This window comes from Chionomys nivalis, chromosome 13, assembly GCF_950005125.1.
Source record: "Chionomys nivalis chromosome 13, mChiNiv1.1, whole genome shotgun sequence".
Classification (NCBI taxonomy): Eukaryota; Metazoa; Chordata; class Mammalia; order Rodentia; family Cricetidae; genus Chionomys; species Chionomys nivalis.
In genome coordinates, this window is record NC_080098.1 from 38,152,603 (window position 1) to 38,170,588 (window position 17,986).

Sequence of the window (17,986 nt, forward strand, 5' to 3'; positions counted from 1 at the left end):
GTTCCCAGGACTAGCATCAAAAGGCTCACAAATACCTGTAAATCCAATTCCAGAGGTTCTGATGCCCTTTTCTGACCTCTTTTGGCACCTACATGTACCTGGTGCACTTAGAGATAAGAAGCTATATACACATACACATAAATAAAAATAATTAAAATACAACTTCCATTCTTGCTTAAATTCTACAGAGTCTTATTGATGCTACTGTTTTTAGAAGTTGACCTGCTTAGGCCTAAGCTGAAAGTTTCATCACACTTTTCAATATTTTGAATATAATATTGGTTCAATTTACAAGCCTTTGGAGTACCATTAGAATCTGTCTTGCACGTGACCCACATAATAGTCACACTATAACCTGGTATGAAGATGTCTGTTAATTCCACTCTCAGCATGCTTGGTGGAGTAATTTGGATTAGATATAGATGCAGCACATGTGCAAGCCCAGAAATTCACAAACTACTTCAAAGACACTTTCTCTCTTTGCAATCTTTCTCTTTATAGTCTTTCTCTACAGTTCTACCTACAGCCATGCTCTCTGCAGCCTAGTTCTCTGCAGCCCTGCTCTCTGGACCCATGCTCTCTGCAGCCATGTTCTGTGCAATCCTCTCTGCAGCCCTGCTCTCTGCTATCCTGCTCATCTCAGTCCCTCTGAAGCCCTCTCTCTACAGTCCTGCTCTCTGCAGCCCTGCTCTCTACACCTCTGCTCTCTGCAGCCCTGAACTCTGCAGTGCTCTCTATAGCCCTGAACTCTGCAGCCATGTTCTCTGTAGCCCTGCTCTCTGCAGCCCGCTCTCTGCAGCCCGCTCTCTGCAGCCCTGCTCTCTGCAACCCTGCTCTATGCAGTGTTCTCTGCAGCCCTGCTCTCCGCAGCCCTGCTCTCTGCAGCCTTTCTCTTTAATTATTTCAGTGCACTCTTAATTCAGGAGGCAGACCACAGGTCAACAGCATCAGTTTCACTCCTTTATCTGAGCTGAGCCATGAAGAAAAGGTTCTTCCTCATATGTGGCCTCTGCCTTCTGTTCTGCTGGGGTAGCTCAGTGAATAGCACAGAAGAAAGTGCAGAGGTGGGGAAAATGAAGGCTCTCCGTATATGGGGACCACAGCTCACTTTTAATTCTCCTTGTACAGAAATAAGGAACAACTGTGGAGCTCAACTTCATAGCCTGGTACTCAGGCTTAGACTTCTGGCTCCTTTGAATGGAGGAAGCAGGGTACCTGGACACAAAACCTGGTAGATATGCTACCAGCTTAGAAGAACTTAGAATGCTGATCGTCTTTAAACTCTCCTACTGTTTCTCATAGTCTTTAAGCAGAATCCCTGTCTTAAGGGTGCAGATCTTAACACAGGGCTATGTGAAAGGGGCAGAGACAAGTGTGTCATCTGTGTTTCTCCTAGAATGAGAATTAACCTACTCAGAATTTTAGAGGCCAGTTAACCAGTGCCTCCTGGGAGCTAAGAGCATGCTGTGCTTTGCTTATGTAGCTAACCCTCATGATCGCCACAACCTACATGTTGGAATAGTTATATATTACAATATACATTTTACACAGACGGAAGCAGACGCTTAGAAAGGAATGAGTACTTCACCGGTGGTTACCTGACTAAAGCATGACTCGTAAAGCCCTTATGAATCATGCTATAATGTACCCAGACCACCTGCCCCTGAATCAAGTACAGAATTTATTAAAGTTGAAGTTTCCTGTGCCCTACCTCAAAACACACCAAAGGCAAATCTTTGACAATGTGAATAGCAGAGATTCTATGAATATTGAAGTTGAAAACCAGTGCGTTCCGCACCCAGTGAAGGAAAGCATCAGTCTAAATGACTGTAAAAGGTATGTCAATATACTTCAAATAGAAGCAGTCATAAATGTTGGCATCAATCAGCTTAAAATAGCTTACATATGCTCACTTTCCCTGTTCTTCTGTATCATGTTCAGGGGCATAAAATAGAAATTGTCATAAACCAAGACTCACTTTATACAATAGTACGTTTCTGACCCCAAGCCTTGAATTTTTGCTCTGACTCTGGTCCCTAAAAACAAGGACTTCCTGATAGGGCTCCTCCTCAAAACATGTTAGTCAGCCAGTATATCAAATTCTACCTTTCCACTTCACTGACAGTTGCCACCTCCCTCCTAGGAGGCAGAGTTGTTGTGACTTTCCTAGAGAATTTGACTTGGGTTCACTTTGTGAGGCCAGTTTGCACAAGCCCATCCCTAACAGGTAAGTGTGAATGAAATAGAATTAGACATTTATTCTTCATGCATTACTGGTAAGAAAAGAGAATTTGTACTCAGGTAGAAATACAAAAGATTTTTCTTAACTAGGATGAAAAGATGTGTAGTTCAAATTTACATGTGACAACATAAATTACAAAGGTTGAAAAAGTCGATCAAACTCTAGTGCTCACTAGCAAATCCAGCAAATGACCTACATAACACCGAAACCTCCACACATTTCCTCCAAGGGCTCAGAATTTCCACAGGCACTGCTTTGATGGCTCATAGCAGGGATTATCATTTCTAACTCACATATGGGAAAATCAAAGTCAAGTATGCCATTATCTAAGGCCTATGACAGTTTCCCTTTTGAAGCAATGTGCAAGCATATCATAACAATAAGTCATATTTTAGTACTAAAATGTGTGGCAAATATTCTGCTTTGAAATGGAAGTCTTTTCCAAAAAGTGTTCTTATAGATATTTATGAAGACATTTAAACATTTCAAAGTAATCAGCAGTAATGAATCAAAAATTAAAAAACAAAGTAAATAATAAAGAACATGTCAACCTGGGGAGAGAGGGAGAAGGAGAGGAACAGGGAGAGAGGGAGGGAGAGAGAGAGAGAGAGCAACTCTGAACATATGGCACAGAAGGCAAATCTGTAGTTGTTTAGAGTAGAGCTGCAGCCTCCATCTCTGTAGCTGAGTACGTAAATGACCTCACAGGCAACAGTTCCCGTATGGTTCATATTTTTAAAGCTGACCATTTATACTAAAGATTCTTTGATCCCAGATCAAATGTTTGAATCAATTTTTTCTACACTCCCTGAGTCACTATTATAAAAGCTTCCCTCCTTCCACCCTCAGCGATGCCAGCCCTTCCTGCAGTCAGAACCATGGCCACTTTTACTTTTCCTATGATCCCTCCCACCACAGCGATGCACTGGGAGTCAGGAACTGTCACCACTTGTCACCTTTCCTATGGTATGCCCACCTCTTTGCTGTGGTTTTTAGCTTTCCTTGTTTGATAACCTCTCAAACAAAAGAGGGATCATGATAAATAACTCTTGTACATAATAAATTAAATACTATAATAAAAGTGATTCCTTATTAAGGAGTTCAGGAATCCTTAATAAGACAAGAAGCTTACGGTCACAGAGTTGGTAAAAATCTAATCCTCTTGCAATCAGGAAAAAGGATTTTATAGGCGAAACATTTGTCTATATGCAAGAAAAATAGAAATAAAAACAAATATATTTTAACTAGCTTATATTTCATGGATTTAAACTAGTGAATGTGATGTTTAGAAATTTATAAAATTCTGTACTTTACTTTTTAAAAAGTCTTAAAACAGAAGATCTAAAATTGAGAGAAAAGATGAAAACATTAAAAACTGTCCAGGCAATGTTGAAAATTTGGCATATTCCTAACCTAAATTGACTCAAGTATTTCAAAGCTTTAGAAACATTTCGAATATAACTCTAACTTCTAAAATATTTAAGCATGAATTTCACAGAAATCTATGCATTAAACAAAGGCAACTGAAGAAAGCCTTAAAATTGCTAGCACAATATAAGGCTAATTTGCAAACACTTCAATTATATATGGGCTAATTAAATATGATATAAAGAAAAGGGAGGGATTGGGGATGCAGAGTGGAAAGGAAAAAAAGTTCCAGGACCAAAAATCCCTCTAAAGCTGAGAAAAGTTATGTATATAACATATGTATGTATATATATATAGTTATATATATAATATATACATAACAATAATAAGAAAATAGTAAGAAGAAGAAGAAAAAAAGCCATAAATTTGAGAGGGACTGAGAAGGGTTGGAGGGAGAAAAAAGTAATGATACAGTTATATTTTAATTAAAATTTAAATTTTTTAATTGAGAAATTTTTAAGTTATAACTTTTTATTTAAGTGAGATACTACAGCAAAACAAAACAACAACAACGAAAGCAACAACAACGAAAGCAACAACAAAAATTCTCCAGAACACACAAGGCAACAGGATACCTCCACATACTTACCTTGGATGCACACATACAAAACGCAAAAAAGAATGAAAGGAAGGAAGGAAGGAAACAAAGAAGAAAGGGGAGTGTCTACCAGACCTACTTCTCACCATTTGCATCAAGTAGTGTACTCTCAGGAGCTAACACAGGAAACTGAAGTAGTTATAGCTGAGCAACACTATCAGGCAAAGTTGAACTCTCCCTCAGTTTGTACAAAATGAACAGCTGATCCTGCCATCCACACATTCTGGTGATTATGGATTACCTTGCAGACAACAGCAAACTGTTGGTTATTTCCTGCTCCAATGACAAGATAGCCGTCCTTGGTTTTAAAAGCCTTTAAAAAAATACAAGAAATACATATGTAAGTGTATGTCTGTACATGGGCAAAATCAGATAGCTTAAATTCCTGATAATCCTATATTGGAAACTTAATATACTTAAATGATGCTGTCCATCAATTCAATAGCAACCAAGTGCACATCTGTTATCTTATAACTGCATTTTTTCATTTAAGACTGATGAGCTTCTTCCTGACACCACTTCTACCTTCTACAACATGAGAAACAGTGACAATGTAAGGAAATGCAAGGCTACTGTTTCATGACTGGAAATTCTACCCTCATCACACTGTAAATTGACTTTTGATATTTCAAAGTTTTGGGGTTTTTTTTGTTTTTTTTTTTTTTGGTTTCCATTTTTCCTTGTAGAACTTTGTATGGCAGAAAGTCAACTGTTTATACAGAGAAAGAAGAACCAATGAAGAGAAAAGGAGTGAAATTTGGGCATGTCTACTTTCTCCCAGAGTACCTTACTTTCCTTAACTCTTGTGCTTACTATCTATTCTGAAGTATTTGTTAATAAACCCCAACTCAGTTTCAGACTTGACTCTTTCTGCACCAAAGTCAAAGATTCAGTTTTTTATGAGTCAAGACTCATAAAGGCTTTTTTCAGGCTGCTGAGGGCAACAGGGTCAAGCTGTGCCTCCATCTCCCCACTGATTGAAAAGAGGCTGAAGAGATGCTTCAACAGATAAAGGCACTGGCTGCTCTTCCAGAGGGTCAGTGTTCAATTTCCAACATCCACATGGCGGCAAACAACTGTCTGTCACTACAAGATCTGATATCCTCATACAGACATACATGCAGGCAAAACACTAATACATATTAAACAAACATAAATTAGTTTTTAAAGATGTGTGCCACAACACCCGGAAAAAGAAGGAAGAAAAGAAGGGAGGGAGGAAGGGAGGGAGGGAGGGAGGGAGGGAGGGAGGGAGGGAGGGAGGGAGGGAGGAAGGAAGGGAAGAAGAAAGAAGGAAAGAAGAAAGAAGGAAAGAAGGAAAGAGGGGGGGCAAAGGGAAGAAAAAGGAAGAAAGGGGAAATAAAGAGTTGGAGCTGCAACTTTAAAGATCACATGCATAACTTTTGGGTGATTTTCACTCTTCAGTAGTGAAAACTGACACATCAAGATGAGTCTGGATCTCATGTTGCTTTAAGCATATAAAACTGCCAACTGCTCTTTAGGGACAGGCTCAGATGGACAGACCCTCAGACAGCCCAGTTCTATTCGAGATCTTTTGCACCCACTTTCCCCCACATGTAACTTTAGTGTAATTGGAGAAAGCAAATTTTACCCTCCAACTGTCCAATCAGTTCTTTCTTGACAAGCTCTTTGAGTTTCCTTTCTTCCAGAGTAAGCTTTGCTCTGTAAACTCATCTGCTTTTTCCTTCACTAACCACTGTTTTTGAGAAGGACATCTCTCTACTCTGGCAAGTGTTACATCTCTTCTGATGACCTTTGTAGTACCTTTGAGCACTTTTCTTTCTCAATTGGCTTTAGTCTCTTCTCTTCCACAGAATTTGTCTCTTCTGCCTCCACTGAAATATCACCAACACAACACGAATTTTTCTTCCTTTTCTCCACTCCTACATACCAAAAAAAAAAAAAAAAAAAAAAAGGAACCTACCTCTTCCTATGCACAACACCATACTGCCAAGCCTTTGTCATTGTATGTCCCTATCTCTATATTGAATAGGTACTTCCTTGGCTGCTCAGGACAATTGTCTGTCACCTTCTCGGGTCCCTGCTCATATTCATTTCCTGTGTCTCTGTATTGTTCATTGTCCATGTGCCCCCTTGGCAGTATTTTCATCACCCCTTAGCAATTAGTCTTTTGTCCTTTCACTCCAGTTGCTCTTACCGTGGAGAGTGGGCACATTTGACTATTAAATTTATGTTAGAAAATAACATAAAGATTACATCTTATAATTCTATTCATATGAAATGCCCAAAATAGATAAATCCCTGAAGATCAAAAATATAGTGGCTACATAGGGCTGGAGAAGTTGGTAGATGATGAGGAATAACTAATGAGTTTTGACTTTTTGGAAGGGTAATGGAAATTTTCAGAATTTGATAGTAGTGATGGTTGTGCAGCTGTGAACACTCTAAATTCACTTATTTATACCCTTATGAGGACAAATCAGGTGAACTTTATATCAATACAGCTGTTATTTTAAAATTTAAATTTACAATGATGAGCCACAATCCTATCAACTCCCATTCAAGCATTTAACAGTCACACATGACTGGTGGCTACTGCACTCAACAGTGCATGTACAGAGCAAGAAAGTATCTGTTGCATCTTACTGGCAGGCTGCAGCTGGGAAATTGTAGGTTTTCCTTTTTTACACTTCTTACTAGGTCCAAGATCTAAAACATGTCAAGGTTTATGATAGGAGGTTGACAAAGGGTAGGCAAATGCTCAAATGACTAGTTCCAGATAATAAAATAGAACTGAAATTTATCTTGCATTTAAAAAGTACATCAGGGTTTTCTTCTGTTCATATTGCTGCTGTATTTGGTAAGAAATCCTATGAAAAAGATACAACATGATCTATTTTCCTTGTTCACAAAGGCAATAGCAAAGTGAGTAACAAGGGTAATGTATTGGTGTTTCCCAGATGGCAGGAAGGGAGTCTGCAATAGACATGAGGGCAAGCTACAGATGACTTTGAGATCAGGTTTCTCAATGAAGCATACTTGACTATGAAGGTATACCAGTTCTCTCCTATTACACACACACACACACACACACACATATGGTGAGGTAACAAATGGAAAATGAAGTAACTATTTACTGTCGGGTATAATGCAAAGAATCATTTTTAAAATTTTGATCAGTGACCTCTTCAATAAGTTTTGCGTGGGTATAATTTTATTTCAATAAACTTCCTTAATGAATGAGGAGCTATTTGTTCTTCCCCTCGACCTACATTATGATATGAAACATATTTACCGATATAAGGGAAATCTTAAGCAGATATAAGAATTCTTTTAGCACCTGTGAGAAAGTGGATACTTAGCAGCCCTTGAGCTAACAGAATATGATCAGACCACATATTAAAAGGACTGGGTAAGATTTTGAGTTATCTTAATAAATATTCCCTATTATAATTTCAAAGAGTTCAAAGAATAAATATATTTTAAATAAGAACATATTTAAAAACTAAATTAGCACCATAGAAAACTGGTCAAGGATAGAATATGACAAGGAATAAATAAATTACCTATATACTATATAATACTATAAACCAAAGAAAATCCTGCTCACAGAACTCTTCTTTCTGTATAACTAATATCTACTATAGTGCTAGTACTTCTTTTAATAATTTCAATAATCTCACAAGATTATTGAAATGTCATCTGTCATCATTTTAATAATATATATATGTATATATCCAAATTTCAATTACACATTCTGCTTATTTAACTATAAGGTGTTTTGGGGTTTTTTTTACTAGTTTTAAAGTGAGCATTCATATGATAACGTAATTTTTAATTTAAATTACACGATACTGTAACAAAATGTCTAATCTAATTAAATTCTTTAAAATATATTTTTATCTCAACAAACATACTAAACTAGATAATTAAATTGTAGCTCTATTTTACTTAACCTGGACAGTATCAGGCATGTTACACAATTTTGAAGGCTTGGTTTTAATTTATGAAATAAGAATGATTATTATGTATCTTTAAAATTACTATAAAGATGAAGTTTTCTTTTTTGAATTTTTTTAAGATTTATTTATTACTTAAGTGTTCTGTCTGCATGCATGCCGGCAGGCCAGAAGAGGGCACCAGATCTCATTACAGATGGTTACTAGATACCATGTGATTGCTGGGACTTGAACTCAGGACCTCTGGAAGAGTAGCCAGTGCTCAATCTCTGAGCCATCTCTCTAGCCTTGATTAAGTTTCTTAGTATATATTTATTCATCCATCTAACATATACACTGTAACTCCAGAAGCTGAGTATGATGGGGAAAAACAAAAAATAACAAGTGACCATTCACATAAGACTTACATTCTAATAAAATAGCAGATATCAACCAAATAGTGATACAAACAGTGGCAGACAGTGGCAGGCTCTAGAATGAAAGCATACAGACCATGATGAGATCTTAGAATACATAGTCCTAATATTGTTTGATTTGAGGGATGAAAAGCAGCAAAGTTCCCTTAGAAAACGCTTTCTAGGCTGAGAACGAAGAATTCGTATGTGCGTACTGAATAGAGTTGGGGGAAGCAAATTGTTGATGAAAAATAATGACATGTTTGCGAGGAGCAATGACCTACAAGAAGAGAGAAAATAGCACAAGTGAAGCTGAGGAGAGGAAAAAGCGGACCAGGTGAAACTGAAGGCCATGGGAAATAAGTCATATACCAGAAAGCTGATGGGAAATCACTAAAAGGACTTTACTGATCATGCCTGCACTTCAAAAAGACCTCTCTTTCTTCACTGCAACCACTGGTTAGAGGATAAGCTTAGAACCGAGGAAGCTGATGAAGAGGCTGTTGTAATGATCATGACAAAAGATGGTGCAGTCTTAGACTAAGGGCCTTGTGAGTTGGAGACAGAAGGAAATGGGATCAATGAACAATTAAGCGGGGAAGGCTAGTGGAGTTGATAATAGACTAAGTATGATGGTTACAAACTGCAGGTGTAAGGAGAAGAAGGTGCCACAGGTGACACCGATACTTACAAGAACTTTGTGAGATTTCCCAGAGCAAATTTCACAAGTAGAAACCAGATTAAAATCTGAACTATAGTTAAAATCTTGGCAAACATTTGCTTATAACATATATCTGAAGAAGTCACATAAATGAAATCATTTAGCAAGAAATGGAGTAGGGTGAGGATCAACAAATGCCTATGGGGCAAGATTTTATACTCTCAGAAAGAACTTCTCCAGCATCTCAGGAATGCATGTGCAGTCTGTCAAGGGTGAAATAGCACTGGGAGACATGGGGTAAACTTATGCAAACCACGTCAGCAAAGTCTGGCACAGGAATGAAGGTAGACATGCCTCCCACATTGATAGGAAGGGAGGCACCAAGCAAGTTCCCAGTGCTTCTACTTTCTCATGAAAAAGGGGTGATTTGGACTTTTTTAGGGGAATATGAGTCAAGAGGATGAGAAGGAATTCCACAGTTTGCTACAGACCATGAAAAAGCGGAGCACTGCAAGAAACACACGTGAATATGTTGAGATACCAGATAAGTTCTTCCTTGTCATGCCTCAGTTATGGAGCCATAGAGTAAACACATACTTGCATGTATTATATTGAGGGTTTTCCCAGACCGATATAAAAAAGAAAATTGCAAGTGTAAGAAACTTAGAAAACTGCTGCGAATATTATAGGGAAACTGGGCATTAGCCATGAACCTAAGAAAGAAGGCAGTTAAGAAAAGAAGAGGCTTGAACAAGAAGTACACATGGTGCCAGGCAACAAGGAGCACATCCTGAGCAGTCGTGATGGGTGAATCTGAGCAAGCAAGGTGAAATAGAAGGACACAAGAAATACTCATAATGGAAAAGCTTCATTCAGAACTGTAGACAGAAATCAGTTTCAGGTTATAAATAGAGAACTATAGCATGTACTGCATAAAGTAATTTCAAATAAGAAACAGGGACTTGATTTTGGCCATTCTACCAAATAATTACTATCATACCTACACAGAGAAAACTCCCAGTGCATTCAAAGCCCTCATGTGTTAACACTAACACTCACCAGTTTTGCAAACAATACCTTGTAATTCACTTGATTGCACACTCACTGAAAAATCCAATGCATGATGCCATCTAAACACCCCCCCCAAACAACTTTCATTGCAAGGAGTGTCTAAACTACCTAGCTTGGCTGCAAACACCCAGGGCTAAAGTGTTCTTATTTCAAGGAATTGAAGTCACAGGAAATGAACAACTCTTGTTTTTTTCATGAATTGATGGAGAAACAGTCAGGAAGGGTAAGTGTCTACTGTTCCCCAAGAACAAGGTCAGAGCCAAACCTATACCCACAGAACGCCAGAATTTATCCTTCCCAAGGAAAGAAATTCTTCTATCAGGTATGTTTCACCAAAGGTGGCAAGATTCCCAAACAAAAACTGCAAGATGATCTAGAATATTGGCAATTCAAAGAATTAGACATCCCAACTATCCAGGCAGACTGCACGAGCAAGAAGACATGCGAGTTCAAAATAATTAGAGAAGTTTCACAAGCAAGAGGTGACTACAGCTGAGTCTTTGAGGTAGATGTGTAGAAGATGAGGCACGTGTTAAGGGAGGTGAAAAAAGTCATTTTAGAATTTATGCTGCATGTGGAAGTTTTCAGCCATTCCCACAGGTTGTGTTTACTGAGCTTCCAGACTGCCAGCCTGGTACAGTGATGTCCTATTAATAATCTGACCAAAGATAGCACACATAGAGACTTTAGAAGCCACTCGCTAACTGAGTATAACCAATACTCAAGTGGAAGGGGTATGGATGAGATCTTAGTTGTATCTTTCTGTGCTGTACAATTTCTTTGTAAATTGCCCTGTCTGGACATCTGTAGTGTTGTCTCTGTCACTAATAATGTATGCACAATTAGTAGGGTATCAGCTTCAAACACAAGAACACATACACTAAACCTTCCTGGGGCTACTTCTTTTTAATAAAATGTTCTTCCACAAAAGGGCACCACTGTTGATGGCCTTCATCACCCACAGGAAAAAGACATTCCAGGCAGTATAACTCACGGCCATTAGACTGTTTTCTGTAACATCAGACAACTGCCTTCTGGGTCTGTGCTAGGATACTGTGGCAAATTCAGAGCATGTTTGCTACTGCTAACAGTTCAGTGCACCTCATGATGCTGGAGCTGGCTGCCAGCTGGCAACAAGTCACGGGCTGCTTGAAAATCAAGAAGTGTCCTCGATGGAACGGAGCAAGGCAGAAAATGACAAGCGAGGCCTGGCCTCTCAAACTTCCCCACTACCAACTTGGCCTCATGTACACACTTTTCATGTGGAGTAACACATTTTGAAAACTCATCGCTGAATGCAAACCCCTTCTTGAATTACATAATTCTACATTACCCTTGAAAGCAATGCTGTATGAGGATTTCTGGCTAGAATTCACCAAAACCATGGGAAGTTTGGGTGTTTAGAGACACTTTGGAGATTTTTAAACCACTCTAGTGTTTTTAATCTCTTGGCCTTTGGCACTACTTGCAGAGGAAATATCAAGGAAGGGATGGGGAAAGGTCTTCAATCACTCACGGCCTTCACAAGTTATCAAGGGATGTAATTTTCCTTATAGCCCTCTGAAGAAAGTCTGTTTTTCTTTAAGAAAACTGCAGTGGAAAATAGCAAGCCCAATAATTTTTCCTGAGACGTATGCCAGAAATCACGTCTGATGGTTCTGAGCTGGCTGTGTCGGAGCAAGTCTTAAGCCTGATGACTTAGAAAGCTTATCAGTAGCACCTACTTTTTAATTAAAAGTGAAAAGCAGGCTTAAGCCGACTATCTGATTTTTCACCAACACTCCAATGCAAAAGTTCCTTGACAGTATCAATCTTTTCTTAACTTCCCTCTTATACACCAAATATGTTACAACATTCATGGCTTCATACCAGCTACATGCCATATAGAAAATAGCACTTGTGACAAGAAGCCTATACCTATGTCAGACCCATGGGAAGGGTGTACGGAGCAGACTTTAGTCATCCAAGTACAGCATTTTATTACCACCCACTGAAGACTCAAACTAGAAAAACATAGCAACAATATAGTTAGAATAAGAATATCTTAAAGAAATTTATAGGGACAGGGAAATCTGAAGTTCCTCATCCCCCACCCTATACTCCCCGGGCTCCCTGCAGGGGCTCTACCCCCCCATACTGCCTCTCTCTTCTTGTCCCACCCAGCTTGCATCCAGAACCCTTCTTCCTTCTGTCCCCTTTCCTCTTTGGGCACATAACACCATCCAGCTCAGTCTGTCTGGCGCTGGGGGCAAATCCTCAGGGCAAGTAGGCAGGCGAGACCTCCTTTGTTTCACTGGCCTGCCTGCACCAACCAAGGTAGGCGCTTTGTTTACGAACTACCCAACCTGCACGGAGATCTGATCTCGGCACCAGGAGAGACAGCAGTGGGGTGAGTTTGTGACCAGCGGCGGCGGAAGCAGCCCTGGACAGGGAACTCTGAAGTTCCTCATCCCCCTCCCTATACTCCCTGGGCTCCCTGCAGGGGCTCTACACCCCGCATACTGCCTCTCTCTTCTTGTCCCACCCAGCTTGCATCCAGAACCCTTCTTCCTTCTGCCCCCTTTTCTCTTTGGGCACATAACACCATCCAGCTCAGTCTGTCTGGCGCTGGGGGCAAATCCTCAGGGCAAGTAGGCAGAGGAGACTTCCTTTGTTTCACTGGCCTGCCTGCAACAAGCAAGGAGAGACATCACTGGAGCACCAGGAGAGTTATCACTGCAGAGAGCCATCACTGGGAAGGTACATCAGTAGGCAAGGAGACCTGATCCGGTAAAAGAAGATCCATAGGGGAGCATTCGGAGAAAGAGATGGGCAGGCGCCAATGCAAGAATTCACCTAACAATCTGAAAAACTATATGAAACCACCAGAACCCAGAGACCTCCCAACAGGAGGACATGAACACCTTAATCATGAAGAAGTAGATAAAACTGACTTTATGAAAGTGATTGACGCCCTTAAACAACATGTAAAAAATGCCCTTATAGAAATGGATGAGAAGTATAACAGAAAGTTTGAAGAATTGAGTAAATCGGTGAATGATACCCTAGGAAACCAAGGAAAAACAATCAAACAGATAATGGAAACAGTTCAAGACTTAAAAACTGAAATGGAGGCAAAGAAGAAAACACAAACAGAAGGCCAGCTGGACAGGGAAAATCTAGGTAAATGAATAGAGACTAGAGAAGCAAGCATAACCAACAGAATACAAGAGATAGAAGAAAGAATCTCAGATTCTGAAGATACCATAGAGAAAATAAACACGCTGATCAAAGAAAACAGCAAGGCCAACAAATTCTCATCACAAAACATTCAGGAAATATGGGACACAATAAAAAGACCAAACCTAAGAATAATAGGAATAGAAGAAGGAGAAGAAGCACAGCTCAACGGTCCAGAAAATATATTTAATAAAATTATAGAAGAAAACTTTCCCAACCTAAAGAAAGATATACCTATGAAGGTTCAAGAAGCATACAGAACACCGAATAGGCTGGATCAAAAAAAAACATCCTCTCGCCATATAATAATCAAAACACAAAGCATACAGAATAAAGAAAGAATACTAAGAGCAGCAAAGGAAAAAGGCCAAGTTACTTATAAAGGTAAACCTATCAGACTTACACCTGACTTCTCTATGGAAACCATGAAAGCCAGAAGGTCCTGGATAGATGTACTGCAGAAACTAAGAGACCATGGATGCAAGCCCAGACTACTATACCCAGCCAAGCTTTCGTTCACTATAAATGGAGAAAACAAAATTTTCCAGGATAAAAACAAATTTAAACAATACGTAGCCACAAATCCAGCCTTACAGAAAGTAATAGAAGGAAAATCACTAACCAAGGAGTCCAACAATGACCACAATATCTCAGACAACTAGAGACCCTTCACCAGCGCAACACAAAGAAGGGGAACACACAAAATTTACAACTTAAAAAATGACCGGAACTAACAACCACTGGTCATTAATATCACTTAATGTCAATGGACTCAACTCTCCTATAAAAAGGCACAGACTAACAGATTGGAATGAAAACAGGATCCAACATTCTTCTGTTTACAAGAAACACACCTCAACCACAAAGACAGGCACCTACTCAGAGTAAAGGGTTGGGATAAGGCTTATCAAGTAAATGGACCTAAGAAACAAGCAGGGGTGGCCATACTAATTTCTAACAAAGTTGACTTCAAACTAAAATCAATCAGGAGAGATGGAAAGGGACATTTTCTACTCATAACAGGAACAATTCATCAGGATGAAGTCTCAATCCTGAATATCTATGCCCCTAATATAAAAGCACCCACGTACGTAAAAGAAACATTGTTAAAACTCAAGGCAGCCATCAAACCGCACACATTAATAGTAGGAGACTTTAATACTCCTCTCTCACCAATGGACAGGTCAATTAGACAGAAACCTAACAGAGAAATAAGAGAATTAATGGAGGTAATGAATCAAATGGACTTAACAGACATCTATAGAATATTCCACCCAAATAGGAAAGAATATACCTTCTTCTCTGCAGCTCATGGAACCTTCTCAAAAATCGACCACATACTCGGTAACAAAGCAAACTTCCACAGTTACAAAAAAATATTAATAACCACCTGTATCTTATCAGATCACCATGGATTAAAGCTAGAATTCAGCAACAATGCTACCCCCAGAAAGCCTACAAACTCATGGAAACTGAATAGTCAACTACTGAACCATACCTGGATTAAGGAAGAAATAAAGAAAGAAATTAAACTCTTCCTTGAAGACAATGAAAATAAAGAAACAACATACTCAAACCTATGGGACACTATGAAAGCAGTCCTGAGAGGAAAGTTCATAGCACTAACTGCCCACTTAAAGAAAACAGAGAAAGCACACATTGGAGACTTAACAGCCCACCTGAAAGCTCTAGAAAAAAAAGAAGCAGACTCACCTAGAAGGGGTAGAAGACTGGAAATAATCAAACTGAGGGCTGAAATCAACAAAATAGAAACACAGAAAACAATTGAAAGAATCAATGAATCAAAAAGCTGGTTCCTGGAGAAAATCAACAAGATTGATAAACCCCTATCCAAACTAATCAAACGGCAGAGAGAGAATTTGCAAATTAATAAGATCAGAAATGAAAAGGGGGACATAACCACAGACACAGAGGAAATTCAGAGAATCATTAGATCTTACTACAAAAGCCTGTATGCCACAAAACTGGAAAATGTAAAAGAAATGGACGCTTTTTTAGATAAATACCATATACCAACGTTAAACCAGGACCAGGTGAACAACCTAAATAGACCTGTTAGTCGTGAAGAATTAGAAGCTGTTATCAAAAACCTCCCTTCCAAAAAAAGTCCAGGACCAGATGGTTTCAATGCGGAATTCTACCAGAACTTCCAAGAAGACCTAATACCTATTCTCCTTAATGTATTTCACAATATAGAAACAGAAGAGTCATTGCCAAATTCCTTTTATGAAGCTACAGTAACTCTGATACCAAAACCACACAAAGACCCAACCAAGAAAGAGAATTACAGGCCAATCTCACTCATGAACATCGACGCAAAAATCCTCAACAAAATTCTGGCAAACCGAATCCAAGAACACATTAGAAAAATTATCCATTATGATCAAGTAGGCTTCATACCAGAGATGCAGGGCTGGTTTAACATACGCAAATCTATCAATGTAATCCATCATATAAATAAACTGAAAGAAAAAAACCATATGATCGTTTCATTAGATGCTGAAAAAGCATTTGACAAAATTCAACATCCCTTTATGATAAAAGTCTTGGAGAGATTAGGGATACAAGGGTCATACTTAAATATAATTAAAGCTATATACAGCAAGCCGACAGCTAATATCAAATTAAATGGAGAGAAACTTAAAGCCATCCCACTAAAATCAGGAACACGCCAAGGCTGTCCACTCTCTCCATACCTCTTCAATATAGTTCTCGAAGTTTTAGCAATAGCAATAAGACAACATAAGGGGATAAAGGGGATTCAAATTGGAAAGGAAGAAGTTAAACTTGCATTATTTGCAGATGATATGATAGTGTACATGAGCGACCCCAAAAACTCCTCCAAAGAACTCCTACAGCTGATAAACGCCTTTAGTAAGGTGGCAGGATACAAGATCAACTCCAAAAAATCAGTCGCCCTCTTATACACAAAGGATATGGAAGCAGAGAGAGAAATAAGAGAATCATCACCTTTCACGATAGCCACAAACAGCATAAAATATCTTGGGGTAACTCTAACCAAGGAAGTGAAAGATCTATTTGACAAAAACTTTAAGGCATTGAAGAAAGAAATTGAAGAGGATACCAGAAAATGGAAGGATCTCCCTTGCTCTTGGATTGGGAGAATCAACATAGTAAAAATGGCAATTCTACCAAGGGCAATTTATAGATTCAATGCAATCCCCATTAAAATCCCATCAAAATTCTTCACAGATCTTGAAAGGACAATAATCAACTTTATATGGAGAAACAAAAAACCCAGGATAGCCAAAACAATCTTATACAATAAAGGAACTTCTGGAGGCATTACCATCCCTGACTTCAAACTCTATTACAGAGCTACAGTAATGAAAACAGCGTGGTACTGGCATAAAAACAGAAAAGTCGACCAATGGAATCGTATAGAAGACCCGGATTTTAACCCACAAACCTAGGAACAACTGATTTTCGATAAAGGAGCTAAAAGTATACAATGGAAGCAAGAAAGCATCTTCAACAAATGGTGCTGGCACAATTGGATGTCAACCTGTAGAAGAATGAAAATAGACCCATATCTATCACCATGCACAAAACTCAAGTCCAAATGGATCAAAGACCTCAATATCAATCTGAACACACTCAACCTGATAGAAGAGAAAATGGGAAGTACCCTACAACATATGGGCACGGGAGATCGCTTCCTATGTATAACCCCAGCAGCACAGACATTAAGAGCAACATTGAATAAATGGGACCTCCTGAAACTGAGAAGCTTCTGTAAAGCAAAGGACACTGTCATTAAGACAAAAAGGCAGCCTACTGACTGGGAGAAGATCTTCACTAACCCCGCAACAGACAAAGGTCTGATCTCCAAAATATATAAAGAACTCAAGAAACTAGACTTTAAAAGGATAATTAACCCAATTAAAAAATGGGGCACTGAACTGAACAGAGAATTCTCAACAGAAGAAGTTAAAATGGCCAAAAGATACTTAAGGTCATGCTCAACCTCCTTAGCGATCAGAGAAATGCAAATCAAAACAACTTTGAGATATCATCTTACACCTGCCAGAATGGCTAAAATCAAAAACACCAAGGATAGCCTTTGCTGGAGAGGTTGTGGAGAAAGGGGTACCCTCATCCATTGCTGGTGGGAATGCAAACTTGTGCAACCACTTTGGAAATCAGTGTGGCAGTTTCTCAGAAAAATTGGGATCAACCTACCCCTGGACCCAGCAATACCACTCTTGGGAATATACCCAAGAGATGCCCTATCATATGACAAAAGCATTTGTCCAACTATGTTCATAGCAGCATTATTTGTAATAGCCAGAACCTGGAAACAACCTAGATGCCCTTCAATGGAAGAATGGATGAAGAAAGTGTGGAATATATACACATTAGAGTACTACTCTGCAGTAAAAAACAATG

General features: G+C 39.0%; 1 protein-coding gene across 1 annotated transcript in view; it reads right to left on the minus strand.

Moving 5' to 3' along the window:
* Window positions 1-17,986, minus strand: part of Sugct (succinyl-CoA:glutarate-CoA transferase) — a 704,072-nt gene that overhangs the window by 423,793 nt on the left and 262,293 nt on the right. Inside the window, exon 10 of the mRNA XM_057787829.1 lies at window positions 4,510-4,581. Within this exon, the coding sequence (XP_057643812.1) occupies window positions 4,510-4,581 (72 nt within the window). The remainder of the gene's footprint in view (window positions 1-4,509; window positions 4,582-17,986) is intronic.